Below are 16121 nucleotides of genomic sequence, written 5' to 3' on the forward strand. Positions count from 1 at the left end.
AACTTTGTACATTAGATTAATACGGATAGCTCAGAATCTACTTAAATTCAAATCTTGAATAACATGGGCTTCATTTCTTTAAACAAAATTAAAGCTTAGCATAATTTCCCCCTTAGAAACCGGAACCTAATATTTTCAGCCAGCAAATGTGGTGAATATTTAAGTACAAATGCTGTGACAGTCTGAAGAGGCTTCGTCTGTTATCCTGCAGAGGTGATATAGGAGGCAAAAGCAATTTATGTATGCTTTCTGTCCTGACAGCTGTGACAATGGCTCAAAATGCTAGGCCTGCCAAGAGCTTTTATCAAGTATGTTATAACAACTAGTAATAAGTGTAAATAATAAATGCTAAGATCTTATGGGAAACAGTGGCAACAGGAAACAGTTTTTGGTGCTTGCTGATGGGGAATCTGCTGGTCTTGGATTCCCTGGCTTCCCAGTAGAGTTTTGGCCTGACAATAAACAACAGTTTAATACTTTATCTAATCCCAGCCAGGAGGTGAATTCAGCAGCAAGCTTTTGCAGATGTTCACATCCAATAATCTATCCATAATTGATGAAACAGGGAGGTCAGATGTAATGGTTGCTACTACTCCAGCAACAAATAAATGGTTATTGACAAAACAAGCCAGTGTGGCGCTGAGTACTGAGCAGTGACAAGCCTGAAAACAGTGCAGAGACGGAAGCAGGGATGAGGCTACCATCCTTCACCTTGAGGATTCTTCAATATGATGGGCAGCATAAGGGCCACCAAAACACACACACCAGCAGATGGAGAGGATTTATGAAAGGGGGAGATTCTTCAAAGACAGCGAAGAAATGAGCTAGATGCAAGGTGCCTGAAGATTCGGGTAAGTAAAAATGCATGCTCTTCTATAGCAGCACTGTGATCCTGATGTCTGAATTGCTTTTATCACACTAATATGCCTACACTTATATACCTTGCTGTCAGGATGATGTTGCTTTGTTGTTACCATGGTGTGTGTTTTAATTGGTGGGAATATAAACATAAGCTTTGGACTACTGAAGCCAATCAGCAATTGAAGGTTTCATAGATATTTGCTGATTGACTTCAATACTCTAAAATGAATGTTGTCATTTCCAGCAGTGAATATCCATAAAATAATAATATGCCAGTTTTCCCCTAAGATAAGGGAATAAAACAATACAGGCAGAAGCATTTCTAAGTAAAAAAAATGTGATTTGGATAATCACTTTCTTTTTTCAAAACTACTGATGTTGAAGGAAAAGTTCTCAATCAATAAAAGCTTGCATTTGCAAAGGTTAAGTCCACAGAATTGCAAGAAATTCACTGTACTATTGACAATAAAAAATCAGACCTTTACATGCAAATAAAAACTGAAATCTTGGGCACATTTAAATGATAAAATACAATACTTTTATGATGTTTAGTAGCTGATATCATAGTGTATAAAACAGTGGAGAGAAGTAGCATTATTGCTACATGCAATCATAAAAAGATTTCAGACAATAATAGTTTAAATATTGATATTACTACATTCACAGTATGGAATGGCCGGTTTATTTATTTTACTGTTTACTATCAACATTTCTGATTAGAACTGAAATTATGAAATACATGTCTGCTTAAAATAAAGTGACAGAATGAGCAGGCTTAACTAATACTTCCGGTTTTATTGTGAAAGGAATGCCCAACTATTATTCATAAGCAAAATTTAAACATATTTAAAAGTTGAGATCAGATGAACTCCAGCAGAATAGAATGAGGAAACACTCCCACTTTTTGAACATAAACATAATTTGAGTTCAATTATTTGCAAAATTTTATTAAACGATTTATATTTATCTGCTTTTAAAAGTCACTGACAAAGTGCTTGCAAGTAAAGCGAGAATATGAAACAAATCTATTTAATTTTACATTGGTACACATTACCAGCCATGTAAACAAGCCCACAAAAGTTACTAGCCTGCATTTTTTCTACAATCCTGTTAAGCGGTTAGCAGACTGGATTTTCACACCAGTCATGGAGGAAATGACTTTCCTTCCTCCATGGTTAGCATGGGAAGTATGTAGATCAGCAGAAGAGGGAGAGAGTAATCTGACCCTCCTCAATCAGCTGGGTCACTCTATTGTGATGTTAGCTGTATAAGCACAAGGCCAGTAGGTGGTGCTGTGCAAGGAGGCTAGAGATTGCAAGTAGGAAAGTAAAGCTAGTTGTGTTTTACCACTCCCAACATGGTATCCTGGCTCTCTGTTAACCCTACTTTGTGTAGGCAGGGGGATGACAAATTGCTATATTTAAGTTGGCTCTACATCATGTATTATATTTTCTCTACGTGAAGAACAGCCATGCAGGGTAGAAAAAACATGTATGTCATAGGGCAGAGAGCTGCGGATAGAGATCAAGAGAAAGTTGGCAGTGGTAACAGATAGTGAATTCCTGTGCATCATTTGAAGCTACTGGTAGCCCTCTAGCACTTGATTCTTCCCTCCCCTAGTAAGACTTTTTAAGGCAATTAATTTGGCAGGATGGAAGGGCAAAGCAAGAGAAAGCTAGCATATTTATAATGGAAAGCAAGGAGAGGGTTAATAATATAATAAATTATCTTATTAATGTTTATATACTGTCCTTGCTCCCAAAGAGACTCAGGGCAGTACACAACAGTATAAAAATACAACCATCAATTTTAGACGTTTTAAGTAATAACATCTAAAATTGAAAAACTAAAAACATTGTCATACCATAACAAACCCAATATCAGCAGTGAAGAAACCAGAGGCCTTTCTCCTGGGCATGGCCGGCCAATTGGTGCCAAAGAAGGACAGAACTTTCTTTATGTATGCAACAACAGCAGCAAGAATACTCATCGCGAAGTATTGGAAGACACAAGATTTACCCACCCGGGAAGAATGGCAGATGAAGTTGATGGACTATATGGAATTGGCGGAAATGACTGGCAGAATCTGAGACCAGGGAGAAGAGTCGGTGGAAGAAGATTGGAAAAAAATTAAAGATTATTTACAGAAATATTGTAAAACTAATGAGCTATAGAAAAATGGTGGAATGAAGTTATATGGCTTTGGCAGAAATGTTATAAGGAACTAGGTACAGATAGATTGTTAATGTATTAAAGGGAAAAGAACAAGGTTAGAATATGTTAAGATTAATTACAGGACAGAAAATAGATGAAGATGGAAAGGAATTGCTGAAACAGTTCATTGAAGTGGAATACAAAAAGGGAGGCGTGAGGAAGTCAATGAAACAAGTGAATGAAAGTTAAGATTGAAAATATTGGAAGTGTTTTTAATTGTTTTTGTTTTGTTTTGTTAATTTAATGTTTCATGTAGTGTTTTTGTTTCTGTTTTTGTAGTTTATTATATTATATTATATTTATTATATTGAGTTTATTATTATATTGACAAGACGACGGCAAAGAATGAGGCCGGGAAGAGGCTGGCGCTGCAGCAAAAGGCTGCCGAACACGCCCCCTCTGTGGCACCTGGTTGGATGCCTACAGAGGGGCGTGGCCGCCAGCCAGGTGAGGTGGAGGCTAATGCCCCCTGCTAGGGGCGGTGCTCGGGCTCCCGCCCACAACCACTCCCTTCTCTTCCAGGGAGGAGAGTCTTTATTATATTGATTTGTTTAATTCTTTTTCTTTCTTTTTGTAATCTTTAAACTCTAATAAATATTTTTTTTAAAAAAAAAAACCCAATATCAGCAGTGAAGGATCCAAAAAGCCCATGTTTTCCTCCTAATAAAGAAAGGTCTTTTTGGTAGTCATGGGCTGTGAACCTTTTAAAAAGGAAGTTGCACAGAATCTACAGCTTGTTTTATAATCACAGGATGTACACAAGTGGACCTAGATGGGCAAGTGAGGCAGGGAGAACAAGAGGATTGCTTGAATCAGCCTGTGTATGAATTTTAATTGTACAACTAGCTCATCTGGAATGCAGTAGTAAATAAATATGGCAAGGCAGAAATTCAACAGATACAGCTTTTCAAATCACCTGCTTACATACACAGCTATCTTTATTTGTCTGATGCATCTGAAAGGAACAATACTCTACCTTCAAAGCCGCACATAACAAACGTCAAATCAGAGAGTCAAGTCAGTTTTCTGAATGACTTGCTAGTAATGCAAAAAACACTTTGTTCATCTAAGGTGTACATCTACTACATGTTTTACAAAGCTCCTTGTTACCAGGTGCAACCATCCACATGGCATCAGTCAGCCGCAGGTCATTCTAACAAAATTCAGATTATAATTGCATCATAAAAAGGTAAAGGGACCCCTGACCATTAGGTCCAGTCGTGACCAACTCTGGGGTTGCGGCACTCATCTCACTTTATTGGCTGAGGGAGCTGACGTACAGCTTCTGGGTCATGTGGCCAGCATGACTAAGCCGCTTCTGGCGAACCAGAGCAGCGCACAGAAACGCCGTTTACCTTCCCGCCAGAGAGGTACCTATTTATCTACTTGAACTTGCGAACTGCTAGGTTGGCAGGAGCAGAGACCGATCAATGGGAGCACACCCCGTTGTGGGGATTCAAACCGCCGACCTTCTGATCGGCAAGTCCTAGGCTCTGTAGTTTAACCCACAGTGCCACCCGTGTCCAACCAAAGTATTTTAAAGCATGCAAATGAGTTTAGCTTCTGTCAGAAGCAACTTTGGTGGTTTTATATACTGTACAGTACAGTAGACAATCAGAGAGGTCAGAGTTGCAAAAGAGTGGCCTTCTTCATTCTTTCAATGCATTCCTCTCTCAGGAGAATCATGTCTAATGTGTGCTGGTGATTAACTGATGTCAGCGTGGGGAAGGTGGAAAGAAAGTGGCACAAATGAGAACAAGCTTGAACTTTACTGATTACCGCTTTAATGCCAACTTACAACAGCCACCTTGGTGAGGAGCAGCTAGGGGGACTACCCCAGCAATAGCAACAGAATAAGGCCAGCTCTGGTGACAAGTATCTGTTCCCTTTGGACAAAAGGAAATGTAGTATAAAGTGAGAAGTGCATGTAAGGAAGAGGAGTTTGTAGATTTAAGAACAGAAAATCTTAAGTATTAAGGGGGGAGCCATATGGGGTATCTGTGCTCCCCAAAGCAATCAGAATTAAGCCACACTGTTACCAGATAAACTGCCACATTCTGAATTAGCTGAAGTTTTTGAGTCATCTTCCAAGGCCTCCTGACAGAGTGCAGTATTCCTGATGTGTACCCAAGCAGCTATCCTGGCTGCAGGGTTGATATCTGATCCTATTTTCCTAGTGCACTATAGACCCCTGTCTCTGAAACCCACTTCTAATACAAGTTCACCTAGTGCCAACCAGCTGGGGAGGCAGACCTCAGAACACCAGGATCCAGTACCCTCTTGTGACTAAGAAACAGACTATAATCTTTTCGAATTCCAGTCATTCCTAAATGCCATTAGACCCTATATTTCAGCTTGCTCCAAACACACAAGCCTATTTCTATTCGTATTTGAGTAAAGTATGCTTTAATACATGTGTTTAATGGACAACAGGTTTTGATGAAGGTGACTGCAGTCCATCACCCATGTGCTGTGGCCTGTCCAGTGTTTAACCGCTTCCTTGTTCTCAAGGTTCCAGACAAGCAGCGGAAACAGGAGAAGAACAGAGGAAGATACCTGTTGGATCACACCAAAAGCTTATATAGTCTGGCATCCAGTTTTCACAGTGGCAAGCCAGATGCCTCTGGGAAGCCTGAAAGCATAACACAAGAGCAACAGCGCTCTTCCTACTTGTGTTCCCTGGCAACTATTATTCAGAAGCACACTCCCTCCTGTGACAGAGATGGCTTCAATTGCATTTGTTAAAGTATCCACTTAAAGTCAGTTTTGCTGTAATGAATACATATCATTCAGTCATTAAGAACCTCGAGGGAGAAAAATCCAGTTCCATTCTTTAGACAAGGTGGGCACATAATTGTACTTAAATCAGGCAATATAATAATGTCGCCTTTTAAAACTCATGTTTCAGGTGGATTATCTCGAACCTTTGTTTTCTGTGCTGTTTGCATTGTAGAAGGAGAGTAATAGCAAAATGGCAAAAGGAACCGACGACAGGCAGCAATTGGAGGCAACGGCATCTGAAAAAAACTGTGCCTTTTAGATTCTCCCAGAAGGAGTCTGCTTGAGGTGGCCCACAGAACAAAGGGATAAAGAAGATGAAAACTCTGATGCAAAGCAGGAAAATAACTGTTGAGACCCCTGAGTGTATACCTGAATAGTCCCATGCTGTGTGGCAAGACCCTTTTAGCATGCTACAGAAGCTGGTGATGAACTACACATTACCATGTGGCAAACTGGCTTCCAGCAGTATTGTCTGCATGTTACAAGTAATGATAACCAGTAGTCCTCTGGGAGCAGAATGCAATGATTTCATCTCTGTAAGCATCTGAGCTCCCCTTGGATAAAGGGACCATTAAACTGAGAACAGAAGGGTAAATTTTAAGCCAATGATTTCTAATTGGATAGTAAAGTTCACATGTGCTCAATGGAATTGAAAACAGCAGATATTTTACCACTGTATATATATTGATCACTGTTGAGGATTAAAGGCTTCTATAAAACATTTTTCATTCCTCACTGTGCACTTTTTCTTAGTAAGAATTGCACTTTATTTTTACGATTCTGTAAATTTCTTCTGTGTGGGTATTATAATTAAATGGTATACCACATTCAGTATTACATATATTATATAACATGTGTGACATGACAAATAATAATAATAATAATAATAATAATAATAATAGGGACTTTAACTTCCTCTGTATTATAATTCTGGTTATTACACTGTTTACAGTAAAAAGTATTCTAACTAGAAATACTAGTTATTTTAATCAAAGTTTGTATGTTCAATATATTCTACTGAAAAAGGAGTGTCAAACTGCTAATCCCATGAAGTGAAAAACTAGGCTATGGTAACCTTTAAGCAACAGCAATGTTCTTTTGGGTTCACCAAAGCTTCTCAAGTTTGATTTTGACCCTAACAATGTGGGAAATCCTGCTTCTGTTTTGAAAAAGTATGCTTGACACCTGGGGGAAATGTCCAAATAGATTTTTAGCTCTATCTGTTTCTGTGAATGCTTGTTTTCATTTATTTATCCTAATTCAGCTTTACGGTCATCAGGAAAACTGTATTAAACCAGCAGGAAGCAAAGTTTATAAGCTGTTATAAGGTATATCTGAAAATTCAGGGTTTCACTTAATGAGTCTTTGGCAGTACTATTATTTTGAAACAACAGAGGGGGAAAAAAACAATTGAGAATTGCTTCCATCATTCTTAGAAAACAGTTCCTGTGCTTGTATTTAATTATCTTAGGTTGTCTGTATATAAAACGAGCTGTCTGAAAACTAAGAATTGACATAGAATTAAGTTACCGAGCTAATAGTTTTATCTCTTCGAGAATTCAATCCATTAAGAAAACAATATATACAACCAAACCCACCACAGATATGATAGCTTAAATAGTAAGTTCCATAATGTATATTAGGTAATGAACCAACTCTTTAAAAAACTTACTTCTATTGCTGTCTTTTCTTCTCCAACTGTATGATATGCTAGACCCAAACAGTAGGCAGCTTCTCCTTCCATCTTTTTGTTCCCCGCTAAATAAGAGGTATCAAGGCAGTAATTAGCATTAAGATTTATTATCACGAAGCTTAAAAACTAATGTGATACCTGGTACTTGATATGCATTTTTAAATATAATGTTTTTACATTAATACTTTATTATTACTTATCTCCTCAACTTGTATGATCAGTTGTGAACACCAGTTGTGGTGGGATGGTGGTGCTCACTTGACCTCCCGAGAAGCTGCTGCTTACCAGGAGAGGGGGAAGGAAGAGGCAGAAGGGAGGATGGCATGGTGTTCTTGCCAGTGTGTCCACGCTGCATGGACCTCCCCACTGCCTCGTCCTTCTGGGAAGCAGTAGCAGCAACTCAGCTGCTGGGAGGTTACATGAATGCTACCGTCCTGCCACACTACATTTCCTGTAGATGTAAGTTATCAGCAAGCAATACCATAACAAAGCAGCCTTTTGCTGTTTCAGTCAATGGCGAGCAGTGACCAGGTAGGTTAAGTGAGAACTGTAGTGTCAGGAGCATACAAGGTATGCTCCAGCAGAAGCTGGGAGCAATCTGCTTTATCAGTCTCTGTGTATCCAGGAGGGAGGGTTCCTCCATATGCAAGTAGGACAACTAATGGAAGGGATTCTAGCGGCTCAGGGCATCTCAGGTTTTTAGAGCCAGCCCTGATTCCAGACATAGAAGTGGTAGTTCAATTGAGGATAAAGTTTTTGGGTTGTATCCAATTAGGTTCTTCTCAGAGTAAACCCACCGAAATTAATGGGCCTAAGTTAATAATGGTTGTTCTCGAAGCTACCAGCATGAGTTTGACCAAACTGTGGGAGGCAGTGGAAGACAGGAGTGCCTGGCGTGCTCTGGTCCATGGGGTCACGAAGAGTCGGACACGACAAAACAACTAAACAACAAAGGTGAAAAACCGAGAGGCTGGTGCCAATTGGTGGCAGAATGAGGGGACGGTGCTGCCGCGGCCGCTTGAAAACGGCTAAACCCCGCCCCCAAGCCAGCCTTATTGGCTGGTGGATGGGCATGGTGCGGCAGCCGGGTAATGACGCAGGGGGCCGAATGCGCTCCCCTGCCGACACGGGAACCGGCTTCCGCTCGCAACTCTTCCCCTCTGGAAGGAGGCGAGGCTTTGCTCTACTTCAGCATAATCAACAGTGAGCACCACAACAAAGCAGTCCCCATGCGGCTGAGTTTGTGCACGAAGGAAGTTAAGACTACATAGTATCTACCTAAATCAACTTCTCTCTTGAGGAAATACTCTAATAATTTTGATATTCTGTAGGTTAAAGTGTATGCATGCATGCATGTGAGATACAGAAACACAATTCTTCTAATGGGCAAATCTTGGTGTGACAAGATACATCCTTTTGCCCAGGCTTTGTCTGCTATTTAAATTGGTTTTAATTATTGGCTTACTGATAAGCATTGTCTGGCTTTATTTGTTTATTTAGCTGTGTGCAACCTATGCTGGGACTGCTTGCTGAAGGGCAAGCTATAAATGCATGCAATAAATAAATACAGTTGGTACTAAAACAAACAAACAAAAGTGCTCTAAACTTCCCAAGTTTCCTGAAACCCTTAGCACAGGGAGCACAAAACCCTTTCCCCAATAATTAAGCTTTTATCTTAGTCACTAAGATAGTCACTTTTCACTAAGGTGAAAAAGCTTATCAGCTCTGATAACAAACAAATGATCTTATTTTCATAATTAGCTGACAGTCCAATAAGCAATGCCAGTCAAGTAACAGTGAATAATCAGTGAACAACCTCAACCAGCAGTGCTGCCAGTGACCTTACTTCCGATTATGGACTCATTGTTTTACAAAAGTACTCTCAGGAGACTGCATTTTTGGTGTTAAAAGCTTTCAAGAAATAAATGGATTCCTACTTGTCAGCAAGTAGGTACTTCTGTTTTACAACAAGATTTAGAAATATATTGATAGCATTTGTCTTGAATTTCATAGAAAATAATCACCAAACACTTGATGTTTTTTACTTTACTCCTGGGAAAGAACAGGCCTGCACATTAAAGAGAGAAATGCAGGAGTGTTATTTTCTACCCACCTTCTTTTGCCATTTCAAGTGCTTTTATTAGAGTTCTGATGGCCTGTTGGTGTTCTTTATTTCCTAGCATTTTGTCTGCTAGTAATGTGTAAATTCTCCAGAGATGCTCACAGGCTAGTGAAGTGAGAGTCTTGCCTGTATCATCTTTCCATATCCGTCCCACTGTCAGTTGATAGAATGCTTCATAATGTTCTGCGGCTTTCAGGAACTGACCTGAAGAATGTAAGCCAGTCATAATGATAAGGCATCTACGTAGTTTACAAAATATTCCTGAAGAACTCTCATCATTAGCTACTCCCAGTAGGATATTACTTACTGATTAAAGGCATAATATTTGATAATAACATTATGATAAAGGGACAATATTTTGATATGCCAATTCAAAGACAAAAATTTGGGGTGTGTCCACAGCAATATTGGAAGAACAGACATGTGGCTCTCCATTTACGCATGTCCAAAATCCGTGCGACCATGTATATGTGCATTGCGCCAAACCTGAAAGTGACCGGAAACATCATAAAGATTTGTTGAAGCATCACTAAAAGGGAAGAACGGGAGCAGAGTGGGGTGGGGCATTTGCAGGCTTTTTCAATGGGTTTCAATTATACACAATTTCACCGACATTCGTGGTGCCTCAGAATGTAGCCCCCCACAGAATGCAGCTACTTGTAATATAGAGCACTACATATTTCTTTGTACAGAGATATCCTGGCAGTAATAGTTAGGACCAGGATACAATATAAAGTAATTACATGTTTATTTTGTTTGTTATTAGTTTCAGTTTGCAAAGCAAATAAAAATGATTTACAGACAAATACAGCCTTCAGAAGATTGTCTATACAGGTCCACCTTGAACTGTGTGTTCCTCTTAATTTGGACTTCACTGGAAATAAAAGCTGACAGTAGATCATTAATCATCAGTACTTACTAATGAATTTAAATACTTTAAAGCCATTGTTCTTGAAAAGGCTGCACTATTGCTCCAACCTAGCTGCTTAGTGGGCTCTTGTGCATGATTCTCCAGGATGCAAGGCTCTGACATCTTGTCAGAATCTTTAAGGCTATCCACACACATCTGCCCCTGAACTGAACTTAGCTTAATGAAACACACATCAGCACCACATGTATCTAGGGGTAAACTCATTCCAACATGCATAGGCACTCTCTAGCTGGATTGAAACACATGACTCAACCTGCTATCTATAGTTTCATTATAAAATTGCAGCTAACAACGGGGAAATATTTTTAAAAGAAGTATTTATAGTCTGTTATTGAGCATATAATATTTGGTGTTTGTTCCATTGCCTTTAATCTTGCTTGTAAAATATAGTCTTTTCGAGACTAACACTGTCCATGCCGTGTAAAGTCAGCTGTAAATCTTGGAGAGAAACAGATTATTTCCACAAATGATATTGTCACCAGAAACATGCTTTTAGGCATACTCTTCAAAAATATGCCCTCAGAAGTTCAATGGAAAACGGAAGAAATCTCCAAGTGATTACTTTGGACAACTATGTCAACATCATAGAGATCCCAAGCAAGCAGCCACTAATAAAAGAAGTTGGAAAATATAATTTCCCACCCCAAGGCAAGTATTGGTTGGGAGATGTGAGGAGTAAAATCAGCTGAGTGCAACAATATGAATTTATCACATATCAATAAATGAAAATGTGATCCAGTGGCTCAGATCAACGAACTATTTCAGTCAAGAAACTTGATTTGAGTCCTGGGAGAGAAGCAGAGGCAAAAGTGAGTTCTCAGGTGTTGAATATACATTTTTATGGAGATGATATATGGAAGAGACCCTATCACTGAGGTCTCTTCCATATATAGGTGGAAGGTCTGGGCCTTTCTAGACAATTCCTCAAAGCAAACTCAGGCATTCTGATTCATGCAAATATAGCTTGTCAATCTACCCACTGGAGTTTTGAAAGAAAGACTGGAAATTGAAATAAAAATTAAAAGACTATGAGGGGGGCAATGCTACTAAATGCCACACAAGAGTCACATATATAAAGCATCTGTGTCTACTCTTTTTCCGCTAAGGGCCTACTGTTAAAAAATATAGTTGCAGAAAGCTTTCCAATATATAGTGACTTTTTGACTGCAATTGGCAAGTGGAGAAACCAGGTATATCAATAATTCCATTCTCTCTCAATCTGATTTTTAGATGGTTAAAGGAACACATTTAGAAACTTAACCCCTATAGTCAGAACTGTGATGAGCTAATAGAGAACAAATCACAAATAATTAAAGTATAGGGCCTTTCTAGCAGGATTCTGCTACACTAGTTGATAACAGGATCAAATATAGATGAAAACATCAATGTATTCAAAACTACAAAATATAGGATTAGGATAAGAAAGTTAGCTGTGGAGAAAATCCAATACATCAGTTATGCCAACTGAGAGGCTATAAAATATGGTGGAAGCCATATGCTGGCACAATACTCCTGATATTCTGTCCACCAACCCGGCCATTCCACTGCTGAAGATGTATTGGTAAAGGTGTGGACCTCTTCAAGCTATACTGTAGCTATACTCCTGAAGGCACAACTTTGCACCTGCCCTGAACCTGGCACAGGAAATTTCCCTTCTATTGACTTCAGTGGGATGGGAGGGAGAATTTAAAAAATAGCTGTCAATGTTCACTCTGCCCACCACACCAAGACCAAGCATAGGATGTGATGTAACTCAGCACGCAATCAACATTTTCTACCACCTGCATATAAACCTCACAAGGAGACCATAACTCAGGTGATTGGGCACACAGTATGAACCAATGCTTAGAGCTCATAAAGTGGGTCTTTGCTGAGAGGAAACTGTGGAGAAAAGGCACTTTTCACACCAGGGGAGCACTTTCACAAAACAGCTTGCTCTCACAACACACATGGCCCATGGGAACATGAGCATGCTGTTAATACTAGGGGCTGAACAGGTAGTGTGCCTTGGCCTCTGGACATGAACACCTAACACCAAAATCCACTCCAACAAATGAGAGTGCCAGGACAGTGCACCTCACACAGGTAAGCAAGGGAACGGGGAACAGATCCCATATTGTATAGATGCTGTGATGGTCATATGTGACTGATCAGTTATAATTTTGATTAAACTTTATTAGGAAACCAGCTGCAGAGAATCCCAGAATTAACCATAGGTATGGTAGCAGGTGGCGCTGGGACGCAGGTGGTGCTGTGGGTTAAAGCCTCAGCGCCTAGGACTTGCCGATCGAAAGGTCGGCGGTTCGAATCCCTGCGGCGGAGTGCGCTCCCGCTGCTCGGTCCCAGCGCCTGCCAACCTAGCAGTTCGAAAGCACCTCCGGGTGCAAGTAGATAAATAGGGACCGCTTACCAGCGGGAAGGTAAATGGCGTTTCCGTGTGTGGCTCTGGCTCGTCAGATGCAGCTTTGTCACGCTGGCCACGTGACCCGGAAGTGTCTCCAGACAGCGCTGGCCCCTGGCCTCTTGAGTGAGATGGGCGCACAACCCCAGAGTCTGTCAAGACTGGCCCGTACGGGCAGGGGTACCTTTACCTTTACCTTTATGGTAGGAGTTTATAGCATTGTTATTTTGTAAGAAAGCTGGTGTTTTAAAAGTTGCACAGTCACTTGTGGAGGAAATGTGAGCAAAGGAAAAAAGGAAAAGGGAAAAAAGAAAAGAAAACATTATGATATGTTCATTCAGCAGGAATTAAGATTAGTCCCAAATATACTCACTACAAACCAGTGAAGAGTTAAGCATGCTTGAGAACTTTTGATTTCACTGCTCTCCTCTCCCCTGTTTACAGAAAATCTGTAGAAAGTATTCCAACACCTTGAAGAGAAATGCAATTCCATTTAAAAGGAGCTGTCTAACTTACCTGAGCAATATCACCGTAAATTGCATGAACACAGGTAAAGGTAAAGGACCCCTGGATGGTTAAGTCCAGGCAAAGGTGACTATGGGGTGTAGTGCGAATCTCACTTTCAGGCCGAGGGAGCCGGCGTTTGTCCACAGGCAGCTTCTGGGCCAGCATGACATGACTAAACTGCTTCTGGCACAATGAAACACCATGATGGAAACCAGAGCGCATGGAAATGCTGTTTACCCTCCCGCTGCAGTGGTACCTCTTTATCTACCGTATTTTTCGTCCCATAGGATGCTCCGTCCCATAGGACGCACCTAATTTTTTGGGGGGGAAATGAAGGAAATTTCCCCCCTTTATTTCCCCCCCAAAACCGGGTCGGGGAACAGCGGGATGGCGGCGCTGCGCCTCCCGGCTGTCCCCCGAGCTTGCGGGGCTGGCCGATGTCTGCCCGGCGCACGGGGCGCTCTGCTTCAGGGTATCCCGTGTGCCGGGCGGCAGGCTGCTATCTGCAGTGTGGGGAGCCCCGCGGGAACTCCCGCAGGGCTCCCCATGCTGCGGATGTTTGCCCGGCGCACAGGGCGCTCTGCTTCAGGGTATCCCGTGTGCTGGGCGGCAGGCTGCTATCCGCAGTGTGGGGAGCCCTGCAGGAACTCCCGCGGGCTCCCCAGGCTTGCTGATAGCTTCCTGAAGCCTGGAGAGCGAGAGGGGTCGGTGCGCACTGACCCCTCTCGCTCTCCAAGCTTCAGCGAAAGCCTGTATTTGCCCCATAGGACGCACACAGATTTCCCCTTCATTTTTGGAGGGGGAAAAGTGCGTCCTATAGGGCGAAAAATACGGTACTCACACTGGTATGCTTTTGAACTGCTAGGTTGGCAGGAACTGGGACAGAGCAATGGGAGCTCACAGATTTGAACCGCCAACCTTCTGATCAGCACAAACATATCATACGCTTGAAATGGAAAAGACAGCACTTTTACATACCATTACATGAATCACAGAAATTAAAGAATTGCTAAAAATGCTTATAATTTAAGAGGCCCCCAGGATACAGCATCAAATCAATCAGTTAATCTTTGTTTTTTAATAGCTGAAATGAAACTGTATAACTGCAAGCTTCTTTCAATAGGGGGTCCCCATTCTAAACTATTATACTAATGGAAAGACAATACTCATATATTAAAATGAATTAAATATAGTAAATAATTCATTTTTCATAGAAACTAGAAATGTGAGTGCAAAAGATTTGTGGCTTTAAAAAAAAGTTTACATTTTGAATAATAATCTGGTATCTGGGCTACATTTAAACTGCAATGTATCCTTCCTGATTTTGGGAGGGTGGCAGGTATAGCTCCTCCCCCCCCCCGAACTATATGATGTAAATGGAAATGCATATTCACATAGATCTCTATGGTTTCTGAATACTATTCTTCTCTATAGTTTCTGAATACTATTCTTCTTTACACTTATTCTTCTATATAACTGCAAAAGTGTAAATTTTTATTAGGAAAGAATTATCTTAGGCAAATATGAATGAAAAAGGATATATATGATCTTTATCATTCTGCACTATTTTTGAGCAGAAAGATTGACTAGATATTAACACAAATGGGTTTAAATGTGAAGCTGCCATAAAAGCAGGCACATAAATGTAATTCTCCCAGACGCTATTTTGATGCACATTTTTGATTCCATGAATATTTTATGAAATGGCCCAAACTAAAGCCATATAACATTCCTGCATTACTGATGCCTGCGCCCGTAAGCTACAAACATTAGAGGCATGATTGAATGCATTAAAATGAACTCATTCAGCAGCACATTGATTACTTGAAGGCAGGGGAAGAAAAAGAAGAGTTACCCCACTTAAGAAAACAGTACACAAATTTGAAGTTTACAATACAGAAAAATAAAGACGGATGATTGGAAGAATGTGATATTTAATAAGTAAATAAATGCAAATCTCTCTTAGGTCTGTATGTAACAAACTGACATTAATTAGGACCACAGATTGCTTCAAGTATTATTCAGGTAATTCAAAACATCGCAATCTGCAAGATGCATCGACTGACCTGTTCTAGCTCCATGTTTCAGCAATATCGAGAGAAACTAATTATTTCCTTTTCTGCTAGACTTTACATTTTGCAATGAAAATAACCCACTTGAAAACAATGGTGTAAAAATAATCTGACATGTCTATGTGGCGCATTTGTTCAGCAGCATTATGATAGAAAGCACATTTAATTTTATATTGTCCACATTGTACTGGAAACTTTAGAAGAAGCTAAAATTGAGAGAGAGCCAATAACATTTTATTACAATTTTAATCTATATTTGGGGGAATAAGCTACTATACGGTATTGTAGCAGCTCTAAAATCTGTATCTGGTGGAATAAGCTGTTATACAGTACAGTACTGACGACACACCTCTTTACACTGGCTTTTGGCACCTGAGGTGTATATTTTTAGAACCCACCTTATTTCTTGTGATGGTAAGTTACTTTAAAGAGTTTTTAACATTGTGTTTTAATCTGTTGTAAAGCACCCAGGGACCTTAAGTGTGAAGAGTGGATAATAAATTATAATAATTATAATAATAATACACAGTTCTAAAATC

At 40.3% G+C, this 16121-nt stretch overlaps 1 protein-coding gene across 3 annotated transcripts in view; it reads right to left on the minus strand.

The window, feature by feature from the left end:
- Positions 1–16121, minus strand: part of TTC29 (tetratricopeptide repeat domain 29) — a 125000-nt gene that overhangs the window by 64895 nt on the left and 43984 nt on the right. For all 3 annotated transcript variants that reach the window (XM_079990614.1, XM_079990613.1, XM_079990615.1), the window contains exons 7-8: positions 9663–9875; positions 7529–7614 (exon numbers count right to left, since the gene is read on the minus strand). In XM_079990614.1, the coding sequence (XP_079846740.1) occupies positions 7529–7614; positions 9663–9875 (299 nt within the window). The remainder of the gene's footprint in view (positions 1–7528; positions 7615–9662; positions 9876–16121) is intronic.

Source organism: Podarcis cretensis (assembly GCF_951804945.1).
Source record: "Podarcis cretensis genome assembly, chromosome: 9".
In the NCBI taxonomy this organism is placed as follows: Eukaryota; Metazoa; Chordata; class Lepidosauria; order Squamata; family Lacertidae; genus Podarcis; species Podarcis cretensis.